Here is a 26,046-nt window from a genome sequence, read left to right as displayed (position 1 = left end):
TCCTATTTACTTCAGACCATTTCTCCAGTTTGTCCAGATCATTTTGAATTTTAATCCTATCCTCCAAAGCACTTGCATCCCCTCCCAGCTTGGTATCATCTTTATAAGTGCACTCTCTATGCCATTATCTAAATCATTGGTGAAAATATTGAACTGAACTGGACCCAGAACTGATCCCAGCAGGACCCCACTCCATATGCCCTTCCAGCTTGACCGTGAACCACTGATAACTGCTCTCTGGGAATGGTTTTCCGACCAGTTATACACCCAACTTATAGTAGGTTGTATTTACCTAGTTTATTTATAAGAAAGTCATGCGAGACAGTATCAGAAGCCTTAGTAAAGTCAAGCTATACCACATCTACCGCTTTCCCCCTATCCACAAGGCTTGTTACCCTGTCAGAGAAAGCTGTTAGGTTGGTCTGACATGATTTGTTCTTGACAAATCCATGCTGACTGTTACTTATCACTTTATTATCTTCTAGCTGTTTGCAAGTTGATTGCTTTCTAAACTAGTTTTAATTCAAGGCCTGAGTTTCACAGCTGTTATAGTTTTATGAGTAGCCCATGAAGGAAACTGACCCTTCAAGTTCCGCTTAATATTTTTTCCTCTAAAGAAACGTCATTGTATTATCTATATTGTATTACTATTGTTACTCTGTTTTCTATCCTTAGGGACGTCTTGGCCTGGTGAGTAATGTCCATTGTTGTAGTTCAGGAAGCTTGATATTCCTTGATAAGCAGTTCTGGCTTTTATGTTTAATATTATACTTGTGTGGACAAAAAAGATTTCAAGCATGAAACTACTGAAAACAATGGAAAGGACTTAAAAGAGGAGAAGAAATCTAATGCAATTTTAAGTTGCAACTTCCTATGAGTCAATTTCCCCCAAATCACATCTTTATCACAGGGAGTAAATTAGAGATACATGATGCTCATCCATTTTGTTAGCTTATATTAGGTTTTTCCAATAGATTTGTGAGGGGACTAAACAGAACAAAAATGTGACTCAGAAAAGCTGGTTAACTTTTTGAAAGTTAACCTTTAATTGCTACAAGCATGAAAATGTTAAATGTTTAATAATTGTGATGCCCTTGATTCAGGAAAGAACTGATGCACATGCTGAAAAGAGTTGCTATTCAGGAAAGTACTTAAGCAGGCACTTTAAATTTAGGTTGATAAAGTTCAGCATGTGCTTGAGAGCCCTTCCTGAATTGGGCTACTTTCCTGTATTGGGGCCTATACTTGTAGAGAAGAGTTATTTACTTTAGTATACTTATATGTACAATGGGTATCAGTGTCTATTTACATACTGACTACTGAAGATGTGTTTTGCCAGCTGCCTTCCCCAGATACAAAGAAATGAATGTGTGTCTGATGCCCTCAAAATGCTAAATACTAGAAGTTATACTGTTTATTAAAATAGACAGAGTGCTTCCAATGGAAATATAGTACACCTCAAATTATAATACTAGTTGGCTTTCTATAGACACCCTGCCCTCCACTCCAGCCAATCACAAACTTCCTTGGCTTTTAACCCCACTTCTGCTGGGTCACTAGCCTTCTTGAAGACGAGTATCACATTTGAAATCCTTCTTCTGTTGTCAGTGTTCTGCCTTCTGGGAATCAAGCCTCTTGTTTCTTTGTAGATCCATGGTGGGAGAATATACTCCAGCCTCCTGGTTTGCAACACCTTGCAATCACTGCTCACTGTGGTATTGAAGGCAGTGGAGTGAAGTAAATGAGCATTTCTCTTTAAAGGCTGTGGTTGGCTCAATGGGTCCAAGATTTCACTCCATAAACAACATGGCTAAGCTATAGTATTTCATCATTGTTTCACCCTGAGATATAAGAGGCAGAAGAAATGAATAAAGGAAGAAGGACTGACCTAGACAATTTACTGACCTGCTTTTTAATAGTCTGCAATTACTTGGAAGTCCACCTGAGCATGCCTCCATCCTTAATATCACTCTAGAAACTTGCTTCTTCTTTAGGTTGCCAAATCAACATTTATCTGGCTTGCTACCACAATTCCCAATTTGTGCTTTTCAGGGGTTCTTTCTGCACTAGCCTAGATATTTGAAAACTGATGTGGGAGTAGTCTGAAGACTCCCTAAGGTCCACGGGTGCCTACTGCTTTTGTTTATTGTTTTCTTTATTGCAGCACCTTTGAACAAGTAGAATGTGGTGCTGATTTTTAAAGGAAACTTTTTTTAAAAAAGGAAACTTCCAATATGGCTATGCTGCAAATATGTTGCTAACTTGGAGCTTGTGTCAATCCATGATTGTACAGCTGGACACCACACAATTACTTTGAATCCCACACCACATGTTCAGAAATTACATAAAATGATGGTTTGGATTAAAAATATAGTTTAGTAATAAATTGTTTTGTGGAAAGAATGTTCTCAAATACACAGTCACAGGCCAGTTTTTTCTGTTTCCTTTCCTTGCTATAAACTACAGAGAAAAGACTGCTTAGGTACTATCAAAATTGGAGTAACTGGGTGAAATGTAATGGGCTGCGATATACAGGAGCATAGACTTGATGATCTAATGGTTTCTTCTGGTCTTAAACCCTATGAATCTATGAACCTAAAAGATTCCATAGATTCTGAGATAAAATTTCTGAGTGGAAAGGGCCAGACAGTAAGAAAAGTATGGCTATGGATTCCAAATCACATGCTAACAGGTTTATATAACTGCTCTCTTGATCAGGAAAAGGATGCTGATGGAGATCAAAGAGGCAGCTAACTCTAAATAAAACAGTAACAATGGATGACCTGCACAGAAACTGATCAAACGTTACCACAGAACAAGGTTTAGAGGAGCAATTTCCTGACATCTTAAATGACTGCTTCTTGGAACACTTAGTTCTTGAGCACAGAAGAGGTGATGCTATTCTCTGCTTAGTCCTAACATGTAGCATTTAGTTCAAGTAATCATAGTGGAGCTGCTAAATAAAAGCAACTATAGTATAATCAAGTTCAACATTCTTGGAGGAAAAATCATACTCAAAAGTAGCACAAAAAGACACTAAACTTTAGAAAGGGGGATTCAAAGAAAATGAGGAAACTAATTGAAAGCCCTGAAAGTCCAAAGTGAGGAAATTCAGCTCCTCAGATTGAACACGTGCACTACTTAAGCATGCTTGCACAGAGCCAGAGAAGGAAGGCAATCAGAAAAGGAAGCAAAAAGATAAGTAAAAACACAATAAGGCTAAATGGTAAGGTTCAAAGAATTATTTGAGCCAAACAGGAATCCTTCAGCAAATGAAATCTGAATGCTATTAAAGCCAATAGAAAGAAACACAAACTATGGCAGGTAAAATGTAAAGGCTAAACGGGAATTTGAAAAGGAAATAAAAATAGTTTTAAAAGTAATAAGCAATTAAAGAGGGTAAGGACATTGCAGAAAAAGTAAATTTTTTTTTCCTTCAGTCCTCACACAAAAGATGCTGGGGAGATATCTACCTCTCTTCAATGAAGCTAAGGCACTATCAGAGATTGGGCTGACAAAAGAGAAGGTGCTGGAACAAACATAAATTAGAGGACCACAATGCATCAGGACTGGAAGGGTTCTGAAGAAATGAAGTAGCTCAGCTGCTTACAAAAATCTGCAATTTCTCATTAAAATCAGCTACTGCACTGAAGGACCAGAGGACCATACTTATATTTAAAAGAGGAAATAAGGGGCACTGTAAGTCTAGTAGATTAGACAGGCATGATTTTATTTTACAGAATCTGTGCTGGACTAGAAGGCCTCAACAGAAAAATTGGTTGAAACAATAATTAAAATGAGAATTATAAATCATGCAAATTAACATGATGTGATAGGGACAAATCAGCATGGCTTCTGTAAAATTAAAATCATCTCTCTCTCATGTACAGAAGTGGTTGTGTGTATAAATGAGAACCTGCTTACATAATTTATTTGGACTTTAAAAAAACCTGTGACAAAAGCTCTTACAAGAAGTTGTTTAAAAAATGATGGGATGAAAGTCAAGTACATACAACCAGATTTCTGTGCTCAGGCTGAACCCCAGTGACTTCAGTATGTCTATCTGTGTTATATGGCCCTCATCACAACAGTATCTTCAATCAGTGGGTCTGAAGATGAGCCCATGTGACAGAAAACAAAGAGGAGGGGAAATTACTCAATTATTAATATGGGAACAGGTTACCAATGTGGTGTCTCAAGGTTCTGTATTAGAATTGATGTTGTTTAATTTACTTATCAGTGATCTGGAAAGCAAGGTGAGCAGGTAAGTGGCAAAATTAGCAAAAGACATAAAGTTATTTAGGTTAATCAATACTAGAGAAGATTGTGAGGAATTTCAGAAGGACCTAACAAAGGGAGGTGAATTTCAGTGTTGACAAATGCAGTGTGATGCACATTGGAAGGTTACATTTGCATTATTCGGGTACCTTGCTTGTCTCTAAACTAACTATAACCATTCAGGAAAAAGACCTGGGCATCACTGTGGAGTGGTCAGTTGAAATTCCTGCTCAATTTGCAAAGTTAGTCTAAAAAGCAAACTAAAGGTTAGGATGGACAAGAAATGGATTAGAAAATAATACTGAAACTATAATAATGCCACTAGGTAATACTCTGTTTATTGCTGGTCAATCTGTACCAAAAAAAGACATTGCTGACGAAAATTATCAGTGGCATGTTAAGGCTATAAACAAAGAGAAACTGAAAACACTGGGTCTGTTTATTTAAAACAATGAATCAGAGAAGATACCATAAAGAACATGAGTACTATAAAGAAGGTAGATCCCACTTGCCCCTTCTCATAGTACTGGAAAAAGGATATAGTCAATAGAAATGAAAGACAAAAAAATTAAAATTGATAAAAGAAAATACTTTTTATACATAATGTATTATTGTGGAACTCATTGCTGCAAGATATCACGGATACCAAGAGCTTAGTATAATTTTTTTTTAATTAACCATTTAAATGGATATAGTGAATATCCAGTTATAGTAGACAGGATGCTTTTTTAAACAGTTTCAGGACATAAACCAACTGTTAGTTGATGGAGATGAGAAAGATACTTCCCTATTGAAGGTTATTTCATAATTGGGGTGTCTAGCACCTTCCTCAGGATTATGTGGTATGGGGTCACCGTCAGAGAAAGAATATTAAATAGATGGACCACGGGTCTGATCCACTATGTTAATACCTCTGTTTCTATCTTCCTAATTTACAACTCCAATGTGGACATTATGCCTCTCATTTATAATAGTTCCTCTTCTTGACATGTGATAGAAAAGTGGTGTAATAAAGGTCTGATTAGCGGGAATGTTGGAGAGGCTGATCATTACTTCCTGATGCCAGTCACAAGAACTGGATTAAAATGTTATCTCATGTGGCAGGGATCAGTATCCACTGATTCCAGTGGTTTCTATTAAAGTGGTTAAAGAGATTTCTCTGAATCACTTTCAAAGTGATTGTGTTCCCATAAGAGTGCTTCACTGCTTAGAAGTCAAAGGAGATATTTTGCCAGAGTTTTTGGCCTGTTATATTTTCTCCTCTTTATGCTGCATTACCCAGGAGGAAACTTGTCATTCTGTGTTGCATGCATTTTTGTTTTTCTCTGTTGCATCATAAATATTTTCTTAAGACCCATTGCTTGACACCAGTCTATGTTATGCTGTGCCACATTGGAATGGGTGTTTTATTGCTCAGGGCTTCAAGAAGAGACGAAGTCACACATACTTGCGCACTGAAAATTTTAAGACGTGTGGTGATATTTTAAGAATATGCTCATAGAATATTAAACAAACAGCATACTTTCCAGTGCTGCTGCCGAGAGCCCATACTTCATTTTCTATTACGTGACATGACTGTTTTGAATTTGTTTTTTCCCTGTTCTGCTGCTTGCAGTCTGTACATAGAAACCTAATTTTCCTAGAAGAATATCTGTCCCAAACCCTGTTTTGTATACAGAAAGTATAGTGAAACTGGTCCACACCTAGAAAGAGAGAGATTTTCACAGGTTAAACTTATACCATTTATAATTAATGATAGGAACAATATTTTGTTCTTCTGTAGCATCTTCCATGAGAATCTCAGTGCACATTACAAACATTAATGACTCAAAATGACCCGTTAAAATAACATTTATTATTATTTCTGTTTTCAGACAGGGAACCTGAGCTATGCAATGTCTTGCCCCAGCTAGGAATAAAACTCAGATCTCTTCCCTCCCAGACCTGAGCTTTTGCCACAAGGTTGTGTCCTGGCCACCCTCAGGTTTGACCTTTTCCCAAAGATCAAGTGTGTCGCATCCGTTTAATATCTGCTCAGTCTTCCAGCGGGGAACTACCCATCCTTGGGGAACGGACTGGAGGTTCTAACCGGTCTACACACTCACACGTTTATCAAAGTCAGAATTCCAGCACCCCATTCGCTGGTGGGTGAGGCCTCCGGAAAAGGCAGGCTGGCTGTCAGTGTGAGATCCCTTGGGGTCGCAGCCAGGTAAATATGGTGGGCCTGATGTAGGTTGAGCGAACACCAGTGCACACTCCAGACCCGCAGAGAAGAGGAAAATCCTGGCTGGGAAGTTGCAGAAGGTTTGAAGGCCTGCGAAGGGGCGTGTGCACCCCCCTCCCGGCTCCCCACTACCCTCCCCGCGTTTCAAGCACACCACTGAGGCGTGCACCGAGCCCGCGAGCAGCTTGGTGGCACCAGACACCTCCCTTTCCCCCCTTGGTGACTCCGATCCCGGCCCGGCTCCTCCTCCTGCTCCGCAGTTTCCCTCCCTCCGCAGCCACCGCTGTTTTCAGTCGGCAGCGAAGCGGAGCCGATCCCGAAGCTGGCTCAGTGCGCCCGGAGCGGGAGCGCAGGCAGGCGGGCGGGCGGGCGAGCTAGGTGCGCGCCGCGGGCGCCGCTTGGTGTGGCTGGCCCTCCGGGGAGGAGCGTCAGGGGCAGGCTTTCGCGTCCCCCGCATGGAGGGGTGGGCCGCCGCGCCCCCGAGCCCCGCGCCCTAGTGGGACCCCTCCAGCCCAGGGAGGGGCTGCCCAGAAGTTTGGGAGGCGCTGTGGAAAGTTTGCTGCGGGGGGCTGCGCGCTGCGGCCCGGGGAGGGAGGGTCCGTCCCCCCCCGCGGGTCTCTCCGAGGCGCCCGCGGCAGCATGGCGAGGGGGGCAGGTCGGGAGGAGGCCGCCTGGCCGGCGCGCTGCTCCTCCGGCCGCCGGAACCCCCGCTTCCTCTCCCCCTGGCGTCGGGGCAGCGCTTTCCAGCGGCCCCTCTGGCTGGTTTACATGGCGCTTCTCTGGAGGCTCAGCGCGGCCGAGACGGAGTTTTCCATCTTGGATGAAGCGCAAGTTTTAGCCACTCAGATGAAGAAACTTGCCACAGAGGAGCTGGGGGTCGTCACTATGCAGGTACCGTTCCCCCTCCACGCCTCTCTTCCCCCCTGCCCCTTTCTCCTTCCTTCCTTCCCTGCCCCTTGTTCTCTTCCTCTCCTTTCCCTGTGTGCGCTCCCTCTCTCCTGCCTCTGCTCCTCTCTCCCTTCATCCTTTCTTCCTGGTTTTCTTTCTTCTATCTGGCTCCTCTTCTCCTAGTTCTCGCTCCCTCCTCCTCTCGCTCCTCTGCTTCATTCCTGTTTTTCTTTCCATTTCTTTCTTTGCAAACTTCCCTCCCGCTTGTCCCCCCCACCCGCGGTCGCCTTTCTCCCCCGCAAGCCCCTCGCTTCTGCCCCGACTTGCAGGGAGCCGGTGAGAGCCCTGTGGCTGTGGAGTCTTTTCCCACAGTGGCCACAGTTCCCCCCACCATGCAGCTTTGCCTGACACACAGACGACCCCCCGTCCTCCCTCCAGTCAGTAGGGGTTGTTTTTTGTTGCCATTTGCTGATCAGTAAGCTCCTGGATCGTTGTGGTTTAGTGCATCGTTATAAAGTTTTGAAACATGACTCCCTGTTCGAGGCTGTTGCCTCGTGGGGCAGGGATACTTTGTATTTTATGAGGGTCTTGAAACTGACTATTTTGCATACTTTTGTCTCTTCAGTTTCAGGGACCTGTGCCTTTTGTGAGGCAGAGGCAAGCTTGATCCTTGATAAATCTTTAGGTGGATTTGAGTATTGTTTTAAAACTCAAAAAGTACTTCCTTCTTGGAATTTGTTTCTGTTTTTTGTTTATATTCATGACTATATACAATTCCCGAAAACTAACCAACAGCATATATGTGTGTGTGTGTATGTGTGTGTGTGTGTGTATATATATATATATATATATATTCTGAGCTCTTAAATTAAGAATACTGAAACTTTTATTTCGCAAGATTCAAAAAGAGGTTTTGAATTGTAAACTTTAGGTTTATTTATAAAACAAGCTGTAATTGAAGGTGGATATTTTGAGACTTCTTTAAGTATAGCAATATTTAAAGCTGAATTTAATACTAACTGGTTTTGAACAAAGTCCTTCAGGTCCATGTACAATTTTAGCTTTTTCATCTCCGAATATTTTTCTTTCTGATGTCAGTAAATCACAAACTGTAGTTCCTTCATGGAAGGAGAGGTTTTTTTATATGTGGAATTTACACACAGATGATGATGAGATAGGGAGACCATCCTTTCTGAAGGGAATATGCAATTTGACAAATTTATTATCTTCCTGCATCTCATTTCCTGACATTGTAATTTCTTTCAGCTCCAGGAGGAGAGAGGTGATTAGGAATTATTTGTATCCCTGCCTTCGTGGTTGCATATTAATGATAGTAAAACTACTTTCAGTAAAAATACTGAATGCATCTGATGAAGTGAGCTGTAGCTCACGAAAGCTTGTGCTCAAATAAATTTGTTAGTCTCTAAGGTGCCACAAGTCCTCCTTTTCTTTTTAGTAAAACTACTGTGATTTCTGTAATCACTGGCTGGAATTGCATAGGATGCTAATAGCTATGTTACAACAATCAACTACAACATACACACACACAAAAAGTGAAATCGGATCCCAGATGCACTGCAATCCAAGGTATAGGCAGTACCAAACGCAGTTTTAAAAGCCTCACAAATTGAGTAGGTGACACTTTTATGTGGTCAGCAGGGGTCCCTCCCCAAATGGCCCTTTATCTTCTCCAAACTGGCTTCATTCTACCACCTTTGAAACATCATTGTGTTGGCTGGCCTCCTAGGGCTGGGGCTTTGTCCAGGAAAATACCAAGCTGTTGTCTTGTCTTTTATAATCACACATGTATGTAAATGACTTCACTTAACAAGGTAGATAGAAGTAAATTATTAATGCAGAGAACATTAGGGAAATCACTTTTTCTGTCTAGAGATCTAGAGGCATATTTACCCCCTGAAAATTATATATATAGTCCTATAAATGGTGGAGCTTCTGGTTAATGGAAATTAAATGAGGATGATCATATTTCTCAACTTATTTCTCCACTGTAAAAAAACAAACAAACAAAAAAAAAACCTTCTTGACAAGTGCTAGCAGCTTCAATACGTGTCTTCTTTGGTTTGTTTTTAGGTTGTTTCTTTTTTAAAGTCAGCTCACATAAAACATATGCTCAAAATTATCTTCCATAACAACACCTCATTGTGTTGTAGGCAGGCATAAAATGAACCAGGTTCCTCCACAAGAATTGTAGCCGGTCGTGGCTATTGGCTTAGGAAGCAAGCTTGATGCCAGGATATAGGTATGCAAAATAACAACACTAAATGCTGTGCATTTATTGTTACTTGAATCGTGTGAGGCCAAAAGCAGTTAATACAGTGAAGCCAATAGTTGACAGGATGAGCCCTAGATTCTTTAAAATATTTGGCCGTTTTAAGTCCCATCAAGCTAATTTGAACGTTCCCCACTTCCTCCGTACATTGCTACAGCTGTTTCAGATTAAAAACTGGTTGAAAACAAACTCCCCGTGATTTTAGAAGCTTCTCTGATGATCTCTTCCAACAGTTGAACAAAAATCTTTATAAAATTTCAACTCTTTAAATTTAAGCAGTTAGTCCTCAAAAAGGGCTGCATGCAATTAATACAGAATTATTATCTTTGGTATTTATGTAGTGCTGTTAGTGGGCTATATGGTAGGAGAGCTGTGCCAGTCAACGTGTTCCATGTTCTAAAGAGCTGTCAGTCTGTGGGCAAAAGATTGTTATACTACATTGTTCTGTATTGCACTGTGTGATCAGGTGGTCCTTCCTACTGGAAGGCATTTAGGAACAAATGAGGTTTAACCAAGATGGTCAGCGAAGCAACCCCATGCTCTGGGTGCCCTGACACCTCTGACTGCCAGAAGCTGGGACTGCATGATGGGGATAGATCACTCGATAATTGCCTTCTTCTGTTTACTCTCTCTGAATCATCTGGCACTGGCCACTGTCAGAAGACAGGATACTGGACTAGATGGACTGTTGGTCTGACTCAGTATGGCCGTTCTTATGGAGTTTTGGAAAAAGAATGAGGGAGCTTTGTGTACCTTAATTGGGAGATTGCTCTAAGCATGGAAGAAGGCCCAAAAGCGGGAGTGAGTGAAGGAGACAAAGGAAGTGGCTAGGATTAGTGCTTGGGCAGAGTTGAGAGCATGATAGGGAATGTGGGAGGAGATGAGGGCCGAGTTGTGGAGAGCCAGGAAAGTAAAGAGGGGAAACTAGCATAGATACCTAGATATGATTTTGGGCAGCAATGTTCAGCATAGACTGGAGTTGAGAGGAGCAAAAGGTGGCAGTGCTTAAAGCATGAAACAAATAGGGCATTCTGTAGTATGTGGTCAGTTGAGATGGAGAGAGAGAGAGATGGATTTTTATTTTTTGAGAGAGCGTACATAGAAAAAGAAATGGCAGGATTTGACAAGAACTTGAATGTGAAGAAAGAAGAGAGTGCGAGAGGAGTCAATGGTGACTCCAAAGTCATGAGCTTTGGTGATGGGAAGGATGGAGATGGGAGGTAGAGAGGAATTTGAAGGAACAATAAGTTTAGTGGCTGCATCGAGTCTGAGGTGGCAATGAAATATCCAATGAATGTTAGGCTGCAGTATCAGAGAGGCAGGTGGAAATCCGTAAATAGACTGAAGGCGAGAGGTTGATTTGGCGTATGTGAATCTGGGAAAGAGTCCGAAGAGGAGAAAACTGAAGGTGGGACCACCAAAAGAGAAAGGGAGGGAGGATGAGATGGAGCCTCCAGAGGAAACATTAAAGGAGCATCTGGAGAGGTAAGAGAGGAACTAGGAGAGCACTGAGCCTTAGAAGCCCGTGAAAGGGGAGGGTGTATATATAAAAGCCAAAAGGTTGGAGACATGGCTAGTGTTATAACAAAATCTGTCTCCTTGATGCTATATCTACTTCCTCTAATACAATTATTACAGCACTAATGTGAAGAAAATGTATCTGGAATATTGATAGGAAGGCTCATTGTTTTTATGGACTTGTATTGAAATCCTGTTATATAACATTTACTTTTTATAGTTTATTTTCTAAGAGTAGCAAAATCCTACTGGAATGAATGGGATGCATGCATCTGTGAATAGTAAGAATAATACTGATTCTGCGTGGATAGTAAGGATGATAGTTATTGTGACAGCATCGTTCTAACAATTGTCTTGGTATTAGGACAGCTGTATCTTATTTGTAGACGGTGAGCTGAAAGGCATCAGTGCAGAAGCTGGTTTTTTTTTTTTTTAAACCAAGTTTTATGTTTTTAAACATAGGTCTATTGCTGGAAGTGTGTTGCTTTCAAATTAGCCTTTGAATGTATAGAATAATATACCATAAACAATATTGCAAATAAAGATACTTGTGAGTAAGGATAACATGGCTGTGTGATTTCTTGTGTGAGGAGCAGCATTCCGTGGGCAGGTAGGACATTTATTTTTGAACAAATATGTGCCCCCATTACACATATACTTTGTGGAATATTGTATCACAAGTATTATGTAGAAATATATTTACCGTATGCCTTTGACAACACTTTGGGCCAATTCTTTGTTGATGTAATAATGTCTAGCTCTTCTATAGCCCTGTCCATTGGTTGGTCTCAAAGTGCTTTACAAAGGAGGGGCAACATTTAACCTTTTGTAAATTGTTTCACTGTTTCGCCGGTGTAGTCTGTTTACCCTGTTGCTTGCCCAGGGAGAGGAAAAACTTTTTCAAAGAAATGTGACTGTAAACCCACAGTGGGATTCTGGGGCAAGCATAGTACCTGAAATTACAATTTACTTACCCACCCATCCCTGCCCAAACCAGTAGCTAGACTTCAAGTTGACAAAAACCGTCTGATTTTACTGTGAAATTTTGTTTTGGCAATTCTTGTTCTTCTGTCGTATGGCTGGTGCTGTTGGGTTCTGGGGAGGTGGGTGTAGAGCAGCAGCTACAGTATGTTTTGGCAATGATGTGTGTTCTGAAAACACCTGATGCTTAAACTGGCAATTTAAGTTATGTTTGTGTGCTCCAAGTGATTTTAAAAGGCGGCCATATTACTTTGCATCATTTGGTAGACCATACATTTAATGGACTATCTTAATGTCACAAGCCACAAAAGATGGTACTTTGCTGAATGAACAGGTTAATGGGCAAATTCTGTGTATTCTTCTGAGTTGTCTGTTCAGTTGGCACTTGGCAGTCATTTAAAAACTGCAGGGCTTTACATTAAAATTACAAGTTGGAGATTGTGTCCTAACCCAGTTCGAACAGAGTACACTGGCCCTTAACTATGTTCTGTTATTTGGTTAATCCCAGATTGGTTTCCCTGCTTCCATTGTAATTGTAGTGTAGATCGCTGGTTGAAAAACTTCACAAATTTTGACTGGAAAAACAGGACACAATTCTTGTGAAAATGTTGACCATTTTTTAACAAGCACAGGACCTATGACCTCCTGAGTTACAATACTGACTTTTTCAGTGGCATTGGGTAATTCATTCTAACTCAGACTCCTTATCTATAAAATGGAGATATACCTACCTACCTACCTCACAGGGTGTTTAGAGGATTAATGAATGCTTGGTAGAGGAATATCTATTGTAATTTTGAGTACGTACATAACTTTAAAGCCATGTAGGCCCAGAAGAAAGCAATATGCCCTTAGGATTTAGAATATTTTGACAACTTTCTCATCCTGATCCTTTATGCTTATTGTGCTAGAAGAGTACAATTCTTCCTTTCTCTTTCCCCCCACCATCTCCAAACATGGGAGCACAGTTGGAAAAAAATACCTCCCTGACTGCTAAAATGGCAGTCGGCTACTCCCAAGGACAAAAACAACTACATTTTTCTGTCTGTTAAATTACAGTGCTCTGGTTTCTGATTAACAGTGTTAATACTTGCTCAGATGCTGTGGTAATGGGCACAATAGAAAAACCTATGGTATACAGGCTCCTCCAGCTCAACTGGGAGACTATTATACTAGTAGCATGTTTAGCCATATAATGCTTTTCAGTAAAAGCAGGGTGGGACACAGGCCAGGTTGACAGACACAAGTGGAATGCTGTCAGATTTTCATTGTGTGTGGAAGGAAATAATGTCACCTTTATTTTGAAGAGTACAGAACCACTGTTTGTTGTCTGATGCTGTTGATAGAGTTGTAATAAACCAAGAATTCTAGTAACCAGAATTAGCACTTTTCATCCATAAATCTCAAAAGCAAACTTCACAAAAGAGGTAGGTATTCAAGGTTGGAGTTGTAGATAACACATTAGATTTAGAACTTAGATCTAGGTTCTGTTTCTGGCTCCACCATAAACTTCCTGGGTGACCTTGGGCAAATCTGTGCCTCTGTTTCCTATCTTTAAAATGGGGATAACAGTATTTCTCTACCTCTCACAGATGTTACAGACATTAATGGTTTTATTTTGTAAGGTGTTTAGATACTAGGGTGATTAGTGCCACGGGAAAATCTGTAAACCATCAATCATTATCATGATCTTAAATCAAGATCTCTAGTTTGCAAAATTAAGGACATTTATCAAATTAAACTTTTCTAATTTCATATCTACTTATTTTTTTTAAAGCATCCACTTGAATACAGAATAGAAGAACAGGTATCTATTTTTATGTATTTTTTTTCTGTTGGCTTCTGGTTGTGGTTTACTGTGCTTGAAAGCCATTTGGGAGAGTGAAACAAAATAAAAATTAAGAAGTGCAGGTTGATAAATAGTTTATGAGCTACTGTTTTTTCTTATTCAATAGTATACATTATAGTAATTATGGAGTGGAAGCCAGTGGAGTAAAATCTCATCTGTTTTACATGATTATGTCTTGGTTTGCATCCAATCATAACAATCTTTCTGAAGGCTCTGTGAAAGCCCAAGACTGCAGCAGTTTTTCATCCTATTCCACTTGGACTTTTTTTCATGAAACATTTCAAAAAGATATAGTGCGGTCCTGGTGGAAGGGCACTTAAAATAGTAAAGCTTAGGAGAATGAATCTGAATTTTTAATTAGGCTTTGAGTTGTTTCTTCAAAGTGTCGAGACATCATTAGTGATGTAAGTCTTGTTGCATTAGTGGAGACTGACATTTCACTTCAAACACAGAGAACGCAGCTGTCCTGTGCAGATAAAAGTTGCCAAAATGTGGTGCAGCAAGGTGGATTGCTAGATAATTAGCTGTCCCACTTTACTGCTGTGTTGAAGAGCCCTGCCAGTCATGGGAGGGAGAAAGGAGGAATTATTAACGGGAGGAAATCCAAGTATGTCATAAAGCAATTTGAAATCTCTCAGCTGTGGCAAGGCTGATAAGACATATGTTAAGGAAACACACAAAGTAAGTACAGTATATGTTAGCCAATTCTTTTTCTTAGCTTAATTCAGCAAAGCGGAAATGGCAAAAGCCTAATGATCCCTACAATATAGCAAAGTACTTGCAGTGGTTCCATCTGCCTGACCTTGGCACTGGTAGCAAAGAAATTAACATTTATATTTTACATGTTAATTTAAAAAATAAATTTGCAATTTATGAGAGTTTCAGAATAGGAAGGAATAACTACAAAAATGTAAACTGTCGGTTAAAGTGCATTTGGGGACAAAATAAATGTTTGGTTTCAACATAATTTAAAAAATAATCTGAGTTTAAACGGTATCAGTGTTCCATGCAGAGAATAATGTAATAACTGTAGGATGTTATATGTTTGTATGCTTCTTGTACATAACACACCAGTTCACTTTCATTGGATTCTGGATTCTGCGCCCCTTAAAGTTAAGGGGAACTTTGCTATTGATTTCAATGAGCATAGGGTCAGGGCTATATAATAAATAGCTATATCTTTAAACTCCAATCTTTTGCCTCTTTTTTTATAAGTCTTTCTGAACATCATAAATAATACAATAAAAACGTAGCCTTAAATACCTTCTTTTGGATGTATCAAAAATTCTACCCTGTGGGTATCAACTAATGGCAGTTCTATCTTCTGATGTATTACACCGTTCCAATGCTTAAGAGTAATAAAAAAAAAAAAATCATACTATGCAGTTATGGAAGGCCTTGCAAAGGAAAACACTTAGGGCCAGAGCCACAAAAGGACTTAGGTGCTAGACTGCCACTTGAGGGCCTAAATTCCAGAATCAGGCCTCAATGGGATTCACAAAACCCCTGCTCAGCTGCAGCCAAGCCCCATAGGTGCCTAAACTCATTTGGGTTTTTCCTGTAAAAGTTCCCTCTGAGCCTACATTTCTGTCTCAGAATGTGCGTACTGCAGCTCTGTGCCAGCCATCCAGATCCAAAGCCTCAGAGTGATGTACAAATGGGGGTATGTTCCTTGGCCTAACCGGCCTGCTGTGCCAATCCGGTAGGCGTGTGCCATGGTTGCGTACCAGATTGGGCCCCATAGAGGAGTTTACACAAAATGGCCAGTGGAGCAGGAGGAGGGCCGCCTCCCTTATAACTTTTAGCCCAGTGGTTAGGGTACTCACCTGAGATGTAGGAGACTCTCCGCGTTTAAGTCCCTTCTCATCAGGTGAACAGGGATCTGCCACCTCTCAGGTGTGTGCAGTAGCCACTAGGCTTTAAAATGTTTTCTTGCCGGGTTTCCTCAGTCTCCCTCCTGTTGAAGCTATCCACTGTGAATAAATAATGAAGGAATCGGTGGGCCAGAGAGAGCGAGAGCAGGCTTGAGAATGACTCTGTAGCGTGGTGTTTAGAGCACTCACTTGGGGGTTGAGACCCAGGATCCAGTCCCCCTGTTCCAATGACATTTTCAATTATTTATCCACTGTGGAACAGCTTCAAGAGGAGAGACTGAGCAGGTCCTACATCAGAATGGCCCACGGCTCAGGCACTCACCTGAGAGGTGGCAGGTCCCTGTTCAGATCCCTTTTCCTCCTCATGTGGAGGGGGATTTGAGCCATTGGTGTTCCACATTCCAGATGAGCACCCTAACCACTGGGTTTAAAGTTATGTGGGAGGTCTGATGTCCTCCCCCCTTGCTTCTTGAAAAAAACAATATAGGCTTCTAACATCAAGAGAGGGTTTGCAGCTGAGCAGAGGGAGGCACCTCTTTGCATCCTGGCCTTAGGTGCCTAACTCTGGGGCCTGGTCTACACTGGGGGGGAGGGAATCGATCTAAGATATGCAACTTCAGCTACAAGAATAGCGTAGCTGAAGTCGACGTATCTTAGATCGACTTAGAATCACTTATTTCGCGTCCTCGCAGCGCGGGGTCAATGGCCGCTGCTCCCCCGTCGACTCCGCTTCCGCCTCTCGCCGTGGTGGAGTTCTGGAGTCAACGGTAGAGCGATCGGGGATCGATTTATCGCATCTACACTACACGCCATAAATCGATCCCCAATAGATCGATCACTACCCGCCAATCTGGCGGGTAGTGTAGACATGGCCTGGGAGAGGGTTGGGGCTTAGGACATACCCCTCTCCTCTGCATTTCCTGTTGGCTGGCTTAGGCGAGGAGCCAGCTAGCATTGCTGATTTTTGTGAATCTCATATTGAGATGCTTCTCCCCATTCACTGTACAGGGACCCTAGGTATGAATCCCATTAATTTTTTTTTCTTTTTTTAAGATAACTAAAAGTTAGGTGTGGTGACACTCAGTTTGCTGCACCTGTGTTTCTTTATGAATCTAGCCTTTAGTAATCTTAACTTCCCTGTAATTTGTTGTAGCGCTATTCCGTATTGTTCAACAGTGAAACTGTTAATAAAAAGTTTTATGGAACAATGTAATGCTAGGCCACAAATTGAAAACAAAGCTTAATAAAGTTCATTAGTAAAAACAGGGTGACACTTATCCAGAACTGGTTGGTACATCATGGGAGAAGTAATCTGGCTGGGGAGTCTCACCCAGTGTGGAGAATGGGGACATACTGCAACTGAATACAACTCCCATGAGTCACTGCAGCATGACAGCCAAACAGAAACACTTAGTTTCTTGGGTTTTTTTTTTTTGGGGGGGGGGGGAGGGGAGGGGAGGGGTTTGGGGTGGAGGGGAGTGGAATTTTCCATGGAAAGCAGATACCATTTGTGAAAAATTTAGTTGTGTAAAAATTCCAATTTTCTGTCTAAAAACAGTTCTGATGGAAAACTTTCAAGCAGCCATACTCCAAGCTGTCTTTATATGAATTAGGATCAGGAACTTGGTAACCCGTTAGCAGGAGGTGTTTGTATAGTGAGGTTATTTCTCCCTCTACTCACTTTCGTGTTGGAATCCAAGTGCATCCCTCTCTTTCCTCAGCACTGCTTCTGAGCTCTCTTGGTCTAGGGACTTGGGGTGTCAATTTTTCATGGCCTCTTCTATGGCCCACAGAATCCAGCATTGCCACTAAGACTACATATGGTTTGGCAGAAGAAATTCAAGTTGACTCTTGGAACATGATTATGAATGTTACAAGTCAGCAGTGGTAATGCACAGTATGAGGCAAGGCTTAAATCAGATCACTTTTCACTACTACCAGTTATAGGCTGACTTCAAAAGAGTGTAAGAGTGCATTTGCAAGTACATTTGCACAGCTACAAACAGCTGGCAAGAAGACTGCTCTTCCCAATTCATACTGATGGGTTTTCCTGCTTCACAGCTCTTAAGCAGAAGTAGCCCATAAGTCCTTGTTTCTGCTAGAACTTCCTTCTTTCTTTAAATGCCCAGTCTTCACTTTGCCTTTGGACATGACATTTGAAGCTGCAACCACTCTACTAGTTAGAGAACAGAAACCATAATGCCTCCTGAGAGAAGCCACAATTGTATGTCAGCCAGCACTTTATAGGGCACTATAATTAGGTATTTTTATGCTTTCTCCCCTGCCCCCCCCCCCATCTTTTTCATATACCCCTAAGACCTAGCAGAAATTTCTGGCTAACTATATGATCACCACAGATGGAAATTAGGCCAGAGGAAAAGACTTTAAAACAGACACACTGGGAAGTTCTAGAAGAGGTTTGCAGAGTCTGGAAATCTTCAGCAGTGCTTCTTCCTCCTTTTCCTCTGGTAAGGTTACTGCATGTCTTCCTTTGTACTGTACTGCATTTCTGGAGCATATTTGAGTACTATTCAAGACAGCACCCCTGCCCTGTCATATTAGTCCCCAATATCCAGAATCTAAAGGGCTTCTCTGAGAACTTGGCAGATTTCACTATAAAACCTGCATTTTGTCCCCAGCAAATTTAGAGGATAAATGGAGCTGGTGTTCGTATAAGGTTTTTAAACAAATCCTAGCTGCAGTCATCTGTTTGATCAACATTGCTGTACTTGCTTTGTGTCCAGGTTAATTTTTTTCATGTATGTTTCCTTGCTGAGGTGGGTGAAGTGGCCACTCTTTTCTGCAGCTGCTATTTGTGAATTTTCTCTATAAAATTACATTAGGTTCTATATGCCAGTTTATCTTCCAAGAACCATCTGGAAGAGTATATGTTCCAACATTTGTCCACTGTCAAGCTTTGCTTAGATAGATAGGAGTCTTGACACAACTTCCACAAGACAGCTATTGAAATAGACGCACACTGACTTTTTTTTGGGGGAGGGGATTTCCTGTTTCTGCACGTTCAGATCCAATATGGATATAGTCCAGCCTCATGATATGATAATAAATAGTGCCACAAACATGCCAAATAATTCTGGTGCTTTCATAATCAATTCATCTTCTGTTCAGCTTCACTGTTCTCTCTCTACGTCCAGTAAGTGAAGCATTAGAAGTACTTGCTCCTGATCCATTACCTCAGAAGTAATATGGAACAAAAAGAGTCTGAGGGGAGAGGCACAAAATCTCGAAACTAACTAGAGTGGGAGCCTGTTTGGGCCAAGGCTGGAAACATTTCCAACCCCGGGGAAGATGATGGAGGAAGCAGAGAGAATTTTACATATTGAACAGTGGGAGAAAGAAGAGTAGGAGCAGGTTTATATTTATTCAATAACATGAGGCCATCCAGTTTTCTCTCTGTGTCCAGGTGTAATATCCCTTAGGTTTTGAGTGTTGTGTTAGGCAAACAGTGATCACAATTGTTGTTTCACAGCCCACATAGTCATCTATCTATGCCTTTTTTTTAGGATCTAGGTATTGTGGAGTTGGGTTCCCTGTAAGTATAGAAGTAAACAGTTGCAAAAAGGTAAATCTCTAGTGGGCCCTGCTCTTTCCATTTTTGGGTTTTGCTGCTTAGACTTGGATTTCCTTAGAGCCCTTTCCCCTCCCATTTAATTGTTCTGCAGATCCCATTATTGTGTGACAGAACGATGAGCTTTTCATCAAGATCAGAAACAGTCTGGGCTCATTTGACTCTAATTATGAGATTCCTCCATTCAGAAATGACTCATCACTGTCCCACCCCCAAAAGTTCATGTAGGGCTACAGTAGCTTATTTGTTGAAAATGAGTGCAGCTATATTTGTGAGTCATGAAAGGAGAGGCGTCTTTGAGTCTATTGAGGGCTTTAGTGCCAGGACGGGGACCTGGAGCAGGAGATGAAAATGAACGGGAAGCCAGAGAGCACCTTGGCTTTGATTCAAAGTCACCCGCACAAGCAGGAGAATCTTGACCTCTCCTATTCCAGGGCTTTTTTTACTTGAGGAAAATAACCTGGTGGTTTCATGGATGTCAGCCATTGATCGTCTGGTCACTACTGCTTTCCCCCCTCACATGCGGTGTCATTTGGTGATAGGGCAAATATAGACATCATAGTGTTCAACGCCATTTGGATGATGATTAGGCCAATATGGAGAGCGTGGCAAATGGCTATTGTCAGCCACAGGTCACTTTCCTCTTAGAGGTGCTAAGAGGATTAATCCATCACTTTGTGTAATGTACAATTTATAAAGTTACTTTGCCAGTCCAGTGATAACAGCAAAAGGCCTCCTACACACTCACCTACTTCCCCTTCTCAGGGATGGAAATGGCATCTCACTTCATTGGAGGGCTAAGGAGGCTGGTTCTTCCAGAAAATTCAGCGTAATGGGTATGTATGTGTGATAGTGTGATGTCAAAAATAGTCGATTTAACCCAACATACCACAGCCACAGATCAGTTCACTCAGGGAGTGGGCACATCATCCTCAGGAGCTCCATCTGCTGAGTAGCATGTTCGTTTGTGGGGTGGGTGACAGAGAACTCCACTAAATTGTTGGCAGTCATGACCAATATCCTAAGCTTGTGTCCTCTTCTAGAAGGTCCAATGAGCAGAGAGCTCCAGTAACAGATGCATTCTGAATTCCCTTGCCCAGGATACAGGTTTTCTCTCCTTTTGATGTTAAACAATTTTTTGGAAAATAGAGATTAACCGAGGGTGATGAGAGTGATATCATTGTACGTGGCGTCATCAGGCTTGATTCCAGAATCTTATCTAGTGTTCCTGGATTTTAATTTTAGATGCTTCTTCACTTTCTTGGTCTGTAACACCAAGAACCCATGTTATTTACCATGATCTTCAGACACTCACTCTCTCCCCTGAGTTTTGAAAGGATGAGATTCACACAGGAGTTGTCGCTCCTTCCTTCCCAAAATTCCACTCCAGACCAAGAGGTGAGCTACCATGGCTTGTAGTGTATGATACATACTAAGTCTTTGTAGTGATGCAACAAGAAGCAGGTAGATTACTGGAAACAGGAAAGGGTTCATGTGCTGGACTGGGACTCGGCCAATCTGGGGTCAATTCTTGGCTCCGCAAGTGACTTTGACTCTACCTGACCTGGGTAAGTCAATCTCTCTGAGCCTCAATTTCTGGTGGTGGTCTGTTGATTTTGGAGAACTAAATATTACTTGGAGGAAAAGGTGAGAGAGGGCTTTTGATCATCTCCCCCTCCCCCTCCGATATGTGAAAGTTGTAAGATGAGATGATGGAAGCATCAAAGACCACCATGGCTCAGTGAATCAGGTGCTGTGACTGTTAATTCCTTAAGCCTAGGAGCTGAAAGGGTTGTGTATTCTGAGGACTTGGGTCTGGTTCTACTCTCCTATAGCAGAACTTAATCTGTCAGTTTTGGAATGATGCACCAAAGATTCCAAAGCAGCATTTTTTAGATAAAATATGGGGTTTGTATGCCATTTCCCCCGGGCTTGTTGCTTCTAGATAAAGTATAACAGGTCCCTCTAAAATTTAGAGTTCCGTTCAATGTGATAGTTTCATCTTATTTGGAATAGAGGGAAGAGGCCTTTCGTGAAGGAATAGTTTAAATTGGGTGTTCATGCACTGTATACACTAATGAAACTATGGTCTAGCTCAGTGGTTCCCAAACTTGTTCCACCGCTTGTGCAGGGAGAGCCCCTGGCGGGCCGGGCCGGTTTGTTTACCTGCCGCATCCGCAGGTTTGGCCGATCGCGGCTCCCAGTGACCGCGGTTCACTGCTCCAGGCCAATGGGAGCTGCTGGAAGCGGCGGCCAGTACGTCCACTGGGAGCTGCGATCAGCCAACCCTGCAAACGCGGCAGGTAAACGAACCGGCCCGGCCCGCCAGGGGCTTTTTCCGCACAAACAGCAGAACAAGTTTGGGAACCACTGGTCTAGACAGAAGATCATTGAGCCTCCTTGGGCATATCATTTGAATACAGAATCCTATGTGATGTTTCCAGTACTAGTCCTTAATTGCTCTTTTTTATTCCTTTTGCTATTGACTACCCAATGACTGTCCGGTGTGCTGTGGGAATTACTCCCCCAGTCTGGATTGGTGGAGTTGAGCCTCAAAAAAAACCAAGTTACAGAGAAAATTACACTTTCTGGGCCCTGCAGGGACATCGGAATAAACACTGGGGACTTCCAGTTTGACAAATTATACAGCAATGTTTATGCTTCTATTTTTACTATAAATGCCAAAGTCTTTGGTCTGGCATATTTAAAATTAGAAAGTCTGTTGTAGCCAGATGCACAGAATTTCAATGTTTATTTTAAGAAGCCTTGATTTTTCTTTTTAAATTTTAATACTGTATGGGGATTAAGGTGGAAAATGAAAATAAATGTTCAAACTTTTAGCTAAGAGGTAAAGAAAAAGCCTGAGTAATTATCACAGAGCATCTATAAGTATGTAATCAGATGTTAAAATTTAGAAATGATACATTAACCATTCCTGGATTGCAGCTTGACAGATAAATCCTTATATGGAGTTTTAGGAAACAAAAATGCAGGTGTATTTTTCATAATCAGGAGAATTTTAAAACTCTCAAAGAGTCTGAGATACAGAAAAAAGAACAATTTTACTACTTTTTTGGGACATGAAGCTTGAATAGCTGTCTCTTCATTTCAAAACAACTTAATATAAAATTGGTTTTGAAACTTCTTTAATTTTTTTGTTTTTCCCAGCACAGATTATTGAATAATTTTGATTTTAAAATTATGTAGAATTTATTAAAATCTTAATTTCAAAACAGTTAAAATATTTTCTTTACCAAAAGAGCTACCTATAATCAGCAGGCCATACATTTCAAGAAGTAGCTGAAAATGCAAATCATACGTAATTTAAAACCCTCCAACAAATTGTCTTGATGTTTCTGATTAATTTTTTGTTTTTAAAAAATCTGAAATCTTTTGATTTTAATTTTTCTTCTAACCATCTGTATAGTTAGTCTAACCATCTCTGCTCCCTCTCCCAAATTAAATATTTCAAAGTTAGCTAGGTAGATGATAAGAGGCCTAATTATGATCTTGGTTACACCAGTGTAATTCCATTGACTTCTGAGGGGTTGCTCTTGATTTTCATCAGTGTCAGAGCAGAATCAGGCCTGAAAAAATTAAACAACAAATAAATATTTAATCACAGGTACAGAATAGAATGCACTGGAAAGATACAGTATGTACCATTTATATGGAAAAGGCAGTTAATGTTGAGATTTTAATTTTGTAAAATCTGCCACTTTGCACATTTATATGTGTAATAGAGATTTTCAGTTCTTGGCCACATAAATATACACCGAAATTACAAGGCAAAACACTTCATGAAGCAGTGCAGGAATGATACCAACTATTTAAAACCCTTAAGAGACAGTTGTAGTTTTTCTTGAACACTGATACTAGCTTGGAAATTTAAGGCTGAAATCACACGTAGGAGGTGGGGGTGAATAAACTGAAGTATGAAAATACAAAGCTAAGGTCACTTAAAAACCTGACCTCTGCTTTCAACCTTACTGATCTCTCATCTGTTTACCAACAGAAATTGTTTGTAAGATGGAGTATCTGTTTAATTGTGTTTATTTGAAAACCGCCCATAACAGAATTGGTGCTAAAATTAACTTGAAATCTGCCCCTCAAGAATGAGTTAAGTGCTTTCAAATACTGCCCCTGAGTTTCACTGCCGATTTCTTTTACTTTACGAGCACGCTTTCCTATTTTTTAACATGTTTTCCCCCTCCCATGTATGTTTGTGTAAATCTTTCACACAGCAAGAGCTCATTCCCCTTGGTATTGTAGGTGGTTAGCAGAGTTATTGCAGATCATCTAGATCATCTCAGGGCTAATCTACACTAGGAGTGCCACAGTAACACAGCTGGTGAAAATGCTCTATGCTGATGGCATAGAGCTCTCCTGCCGGCATAATAAAACCACCTCTGCGAGAGCGTAGTAGTTATGTTGGTGGGAGAACTTCTCCCACCGACATAGTGCTGTCCACACCGGTGCTTAGGTCGGCGTAACTTATGTTGCTCAGGGGGTGTCATATGCACAGCCCTGAACGACATAGCTTATACCTATGTAAGCTGTAGTGTAGACAAGCCCTCAGTAACTGCTCTAAGGGTCATTCACTGTGCATTGAAATCTGAAAAAGGTCTCTCACTCAGTGCCTAATTCACACCATCATGTTACATATTGCAGAGGTCTCAGAATAATGTATATATTGTTTACAGTATCCATACAAATGGGTGAGAGTTAGCAAGTGAGTAAAAAGCCTTCATTCTGAAACTGGCCTTAAGTTTTGTTACGGATGCGTGAAAACAAGAAGGGGTTCAAGATTTTATTTTTCCTCCCTCTATCTATTGGAATAAAACTTAATTTAATTTTCATAAGAAGAACGTATGTGGGGAGAAGAGAGTAAAATCTCAAACTGCTTGGATTTGCACATCCATCACATCACTACAAACATCAACTAATAGATAAAATCCACCTTTTATTTAAGAAGTGTGAACTTTTATGGCTTCCTTATTTGTTTTGTTTAAATGTTCCAACCCAGGCCTAGCAGAGCTAAAGTATGAGTGTTGTATATCCTGAGAGCTGCATTCACCAGATATCTATAACGTGTACCTGCTTCTTTAATCCAGAGTAGTTGGGGATCTACAAATTGCCTTTCTAATTTAATAACTAAGCAGTTACGAGCATATTTTCTGATGGTCAGTGGCTTCTTGGCTTCTGGTCTATAGCTGGGCAATAGCTGCCATGAAATACTTGGCCCTGAAGTTGTTGTTGCTGTTACAAACCGTGTGATATTAATGAATGTTCAACTTCATATTTCATTTAACAACAATGCATAGGGTATTTATGGTCTGTCAGCTAAAAGTCAAACTGCTCACTGCCATGGAAACTGCATTATGCTTACTGTATTGATCTTTTCTTAGCAGCTATTGACTGCAGCAGTAACCGGCGGAAAAGTACTTCATTCCAAAAATTCTCTTTGCCTTCTAACGTTTCAGTTATCGATCTACACGTAGTGAACCTACTATAGTATATTGTCATTAAAACTACTGGATTCAGGCTCACAGTTAAGATACCCCAAATATTATTTTTAAGTAGGGCTCTTGCTAGTAATCTGCAATATGAATTAGTGGTTTCTGGGTTAGATATCTCCATGTGAAAGAAAATTAGGTCTGCAAAGTCTAATGCATTTTAAAATAGTCACAAGTACTGGCGTACCATTTCTCTAGTACATAAATCTAATTTTGGCAGGGTTCCCCCACATGTCTATTTATGCAGTAACTTAACTACAAGTGTAGAAAATACATTCCACTAACTGCAACCTCAAATATCCAAAACTAGCTTTTCTGTATATGTCCAACAGTAGAATATAGGGTCTATAAACTAAAAATATAAATTGAAGAGAGCATTATATTTATACCATGGTATACAAAGTAGGTACTTGAATTTCTTTCAAGGCAGTAGAGGTGAAGGGACAACCTTGATAGAAGTAACTAGGACTAACAGGCATACCTTGGTAAAAGGGAAAATGTGAAACCGATATGCCATTTTTAAACCTGTTTGAAGAGTAAGCCTATTGAGTTTGTTCCATTTCATATTCCGGTGATGACACCTAAATGACTTATAGATTCATAGATATTAAGGTCAGAAGGGACCATTATGATCATCTAGTCTGACCTCCTGCACAACGCAGGCCACAGAATCTCACCCACCCACTCCTACGAAAAACCTCTCACCTATGTCTGAGCTATTGAAGTCCTCAAATCCTGGTTTAAAGACTTCAAGGAGTAGAGAATCCTCCAGCAAGTGACCCATGCCCCATGCTACAGAGGAAGGCGAAAAACCTCCAGGGCCTCTTCTGATCTGCCCTGGAGGAAAATTCCTTCCTGACCCCAAATATGGCGATCAGCTAAATCCTGAGCATATGGGCAAGATTCACCAGCCAGATACCCAGGAAAGAATTTTCTGTAGTAACTCAGATCCCACCCCATCTAACATCCCATCACAGGCCATTGGGCCTATTTACCATGAATACTTAAAGATCAATTAATTACCAAAATCATGTTATCC

At 40.9% G+C, this 26,046-nt stretch overlaps 1 protein-coding gene across 1 annotated transcript in view; it reads left to right on the top strand.

The window, feature by feature from the left end:
* The first annotated feature begins 6,787 nt into the window (after positions 1-6,787).
* The window catches only part of CACHD1 (cache domain containing 1), a 186,830-nt gene continuing 167,571 nt past the window's right edge, over positions 6,788-26,046 (top strand). Inside the window, exon 1 of the mRNA XM_007063412.4 lies at positions 6,788-7,393. Coding sequence (XP_007063474.2) covers positions 7,142-7,393 — 252 coding nt within the window. The 5' untranslated portion in view covers positions 6,788-7,141. The remainder of the gene's footprint in view (positions 7,394-26,046) is intronic.

This window comes from Chelonia mydas, chromosome 8, assembly GCF_015237465.2.
Source record: "Chelonia mydas isolate rCheMyd1 chromosome 8, rCheMyd1.pri.v2, whole genome shotgun sequence".
Taxonomy (NCBI): Eukaryota; Metazoa; Chordata; order Testudines; family Cheloniidae; genus Chelonia; species Chelonia mydas.
Note: the sequence above shows the minus strand (reverse complement) of the source record. Positions and strands in the feature narration are given on the sequence as shown.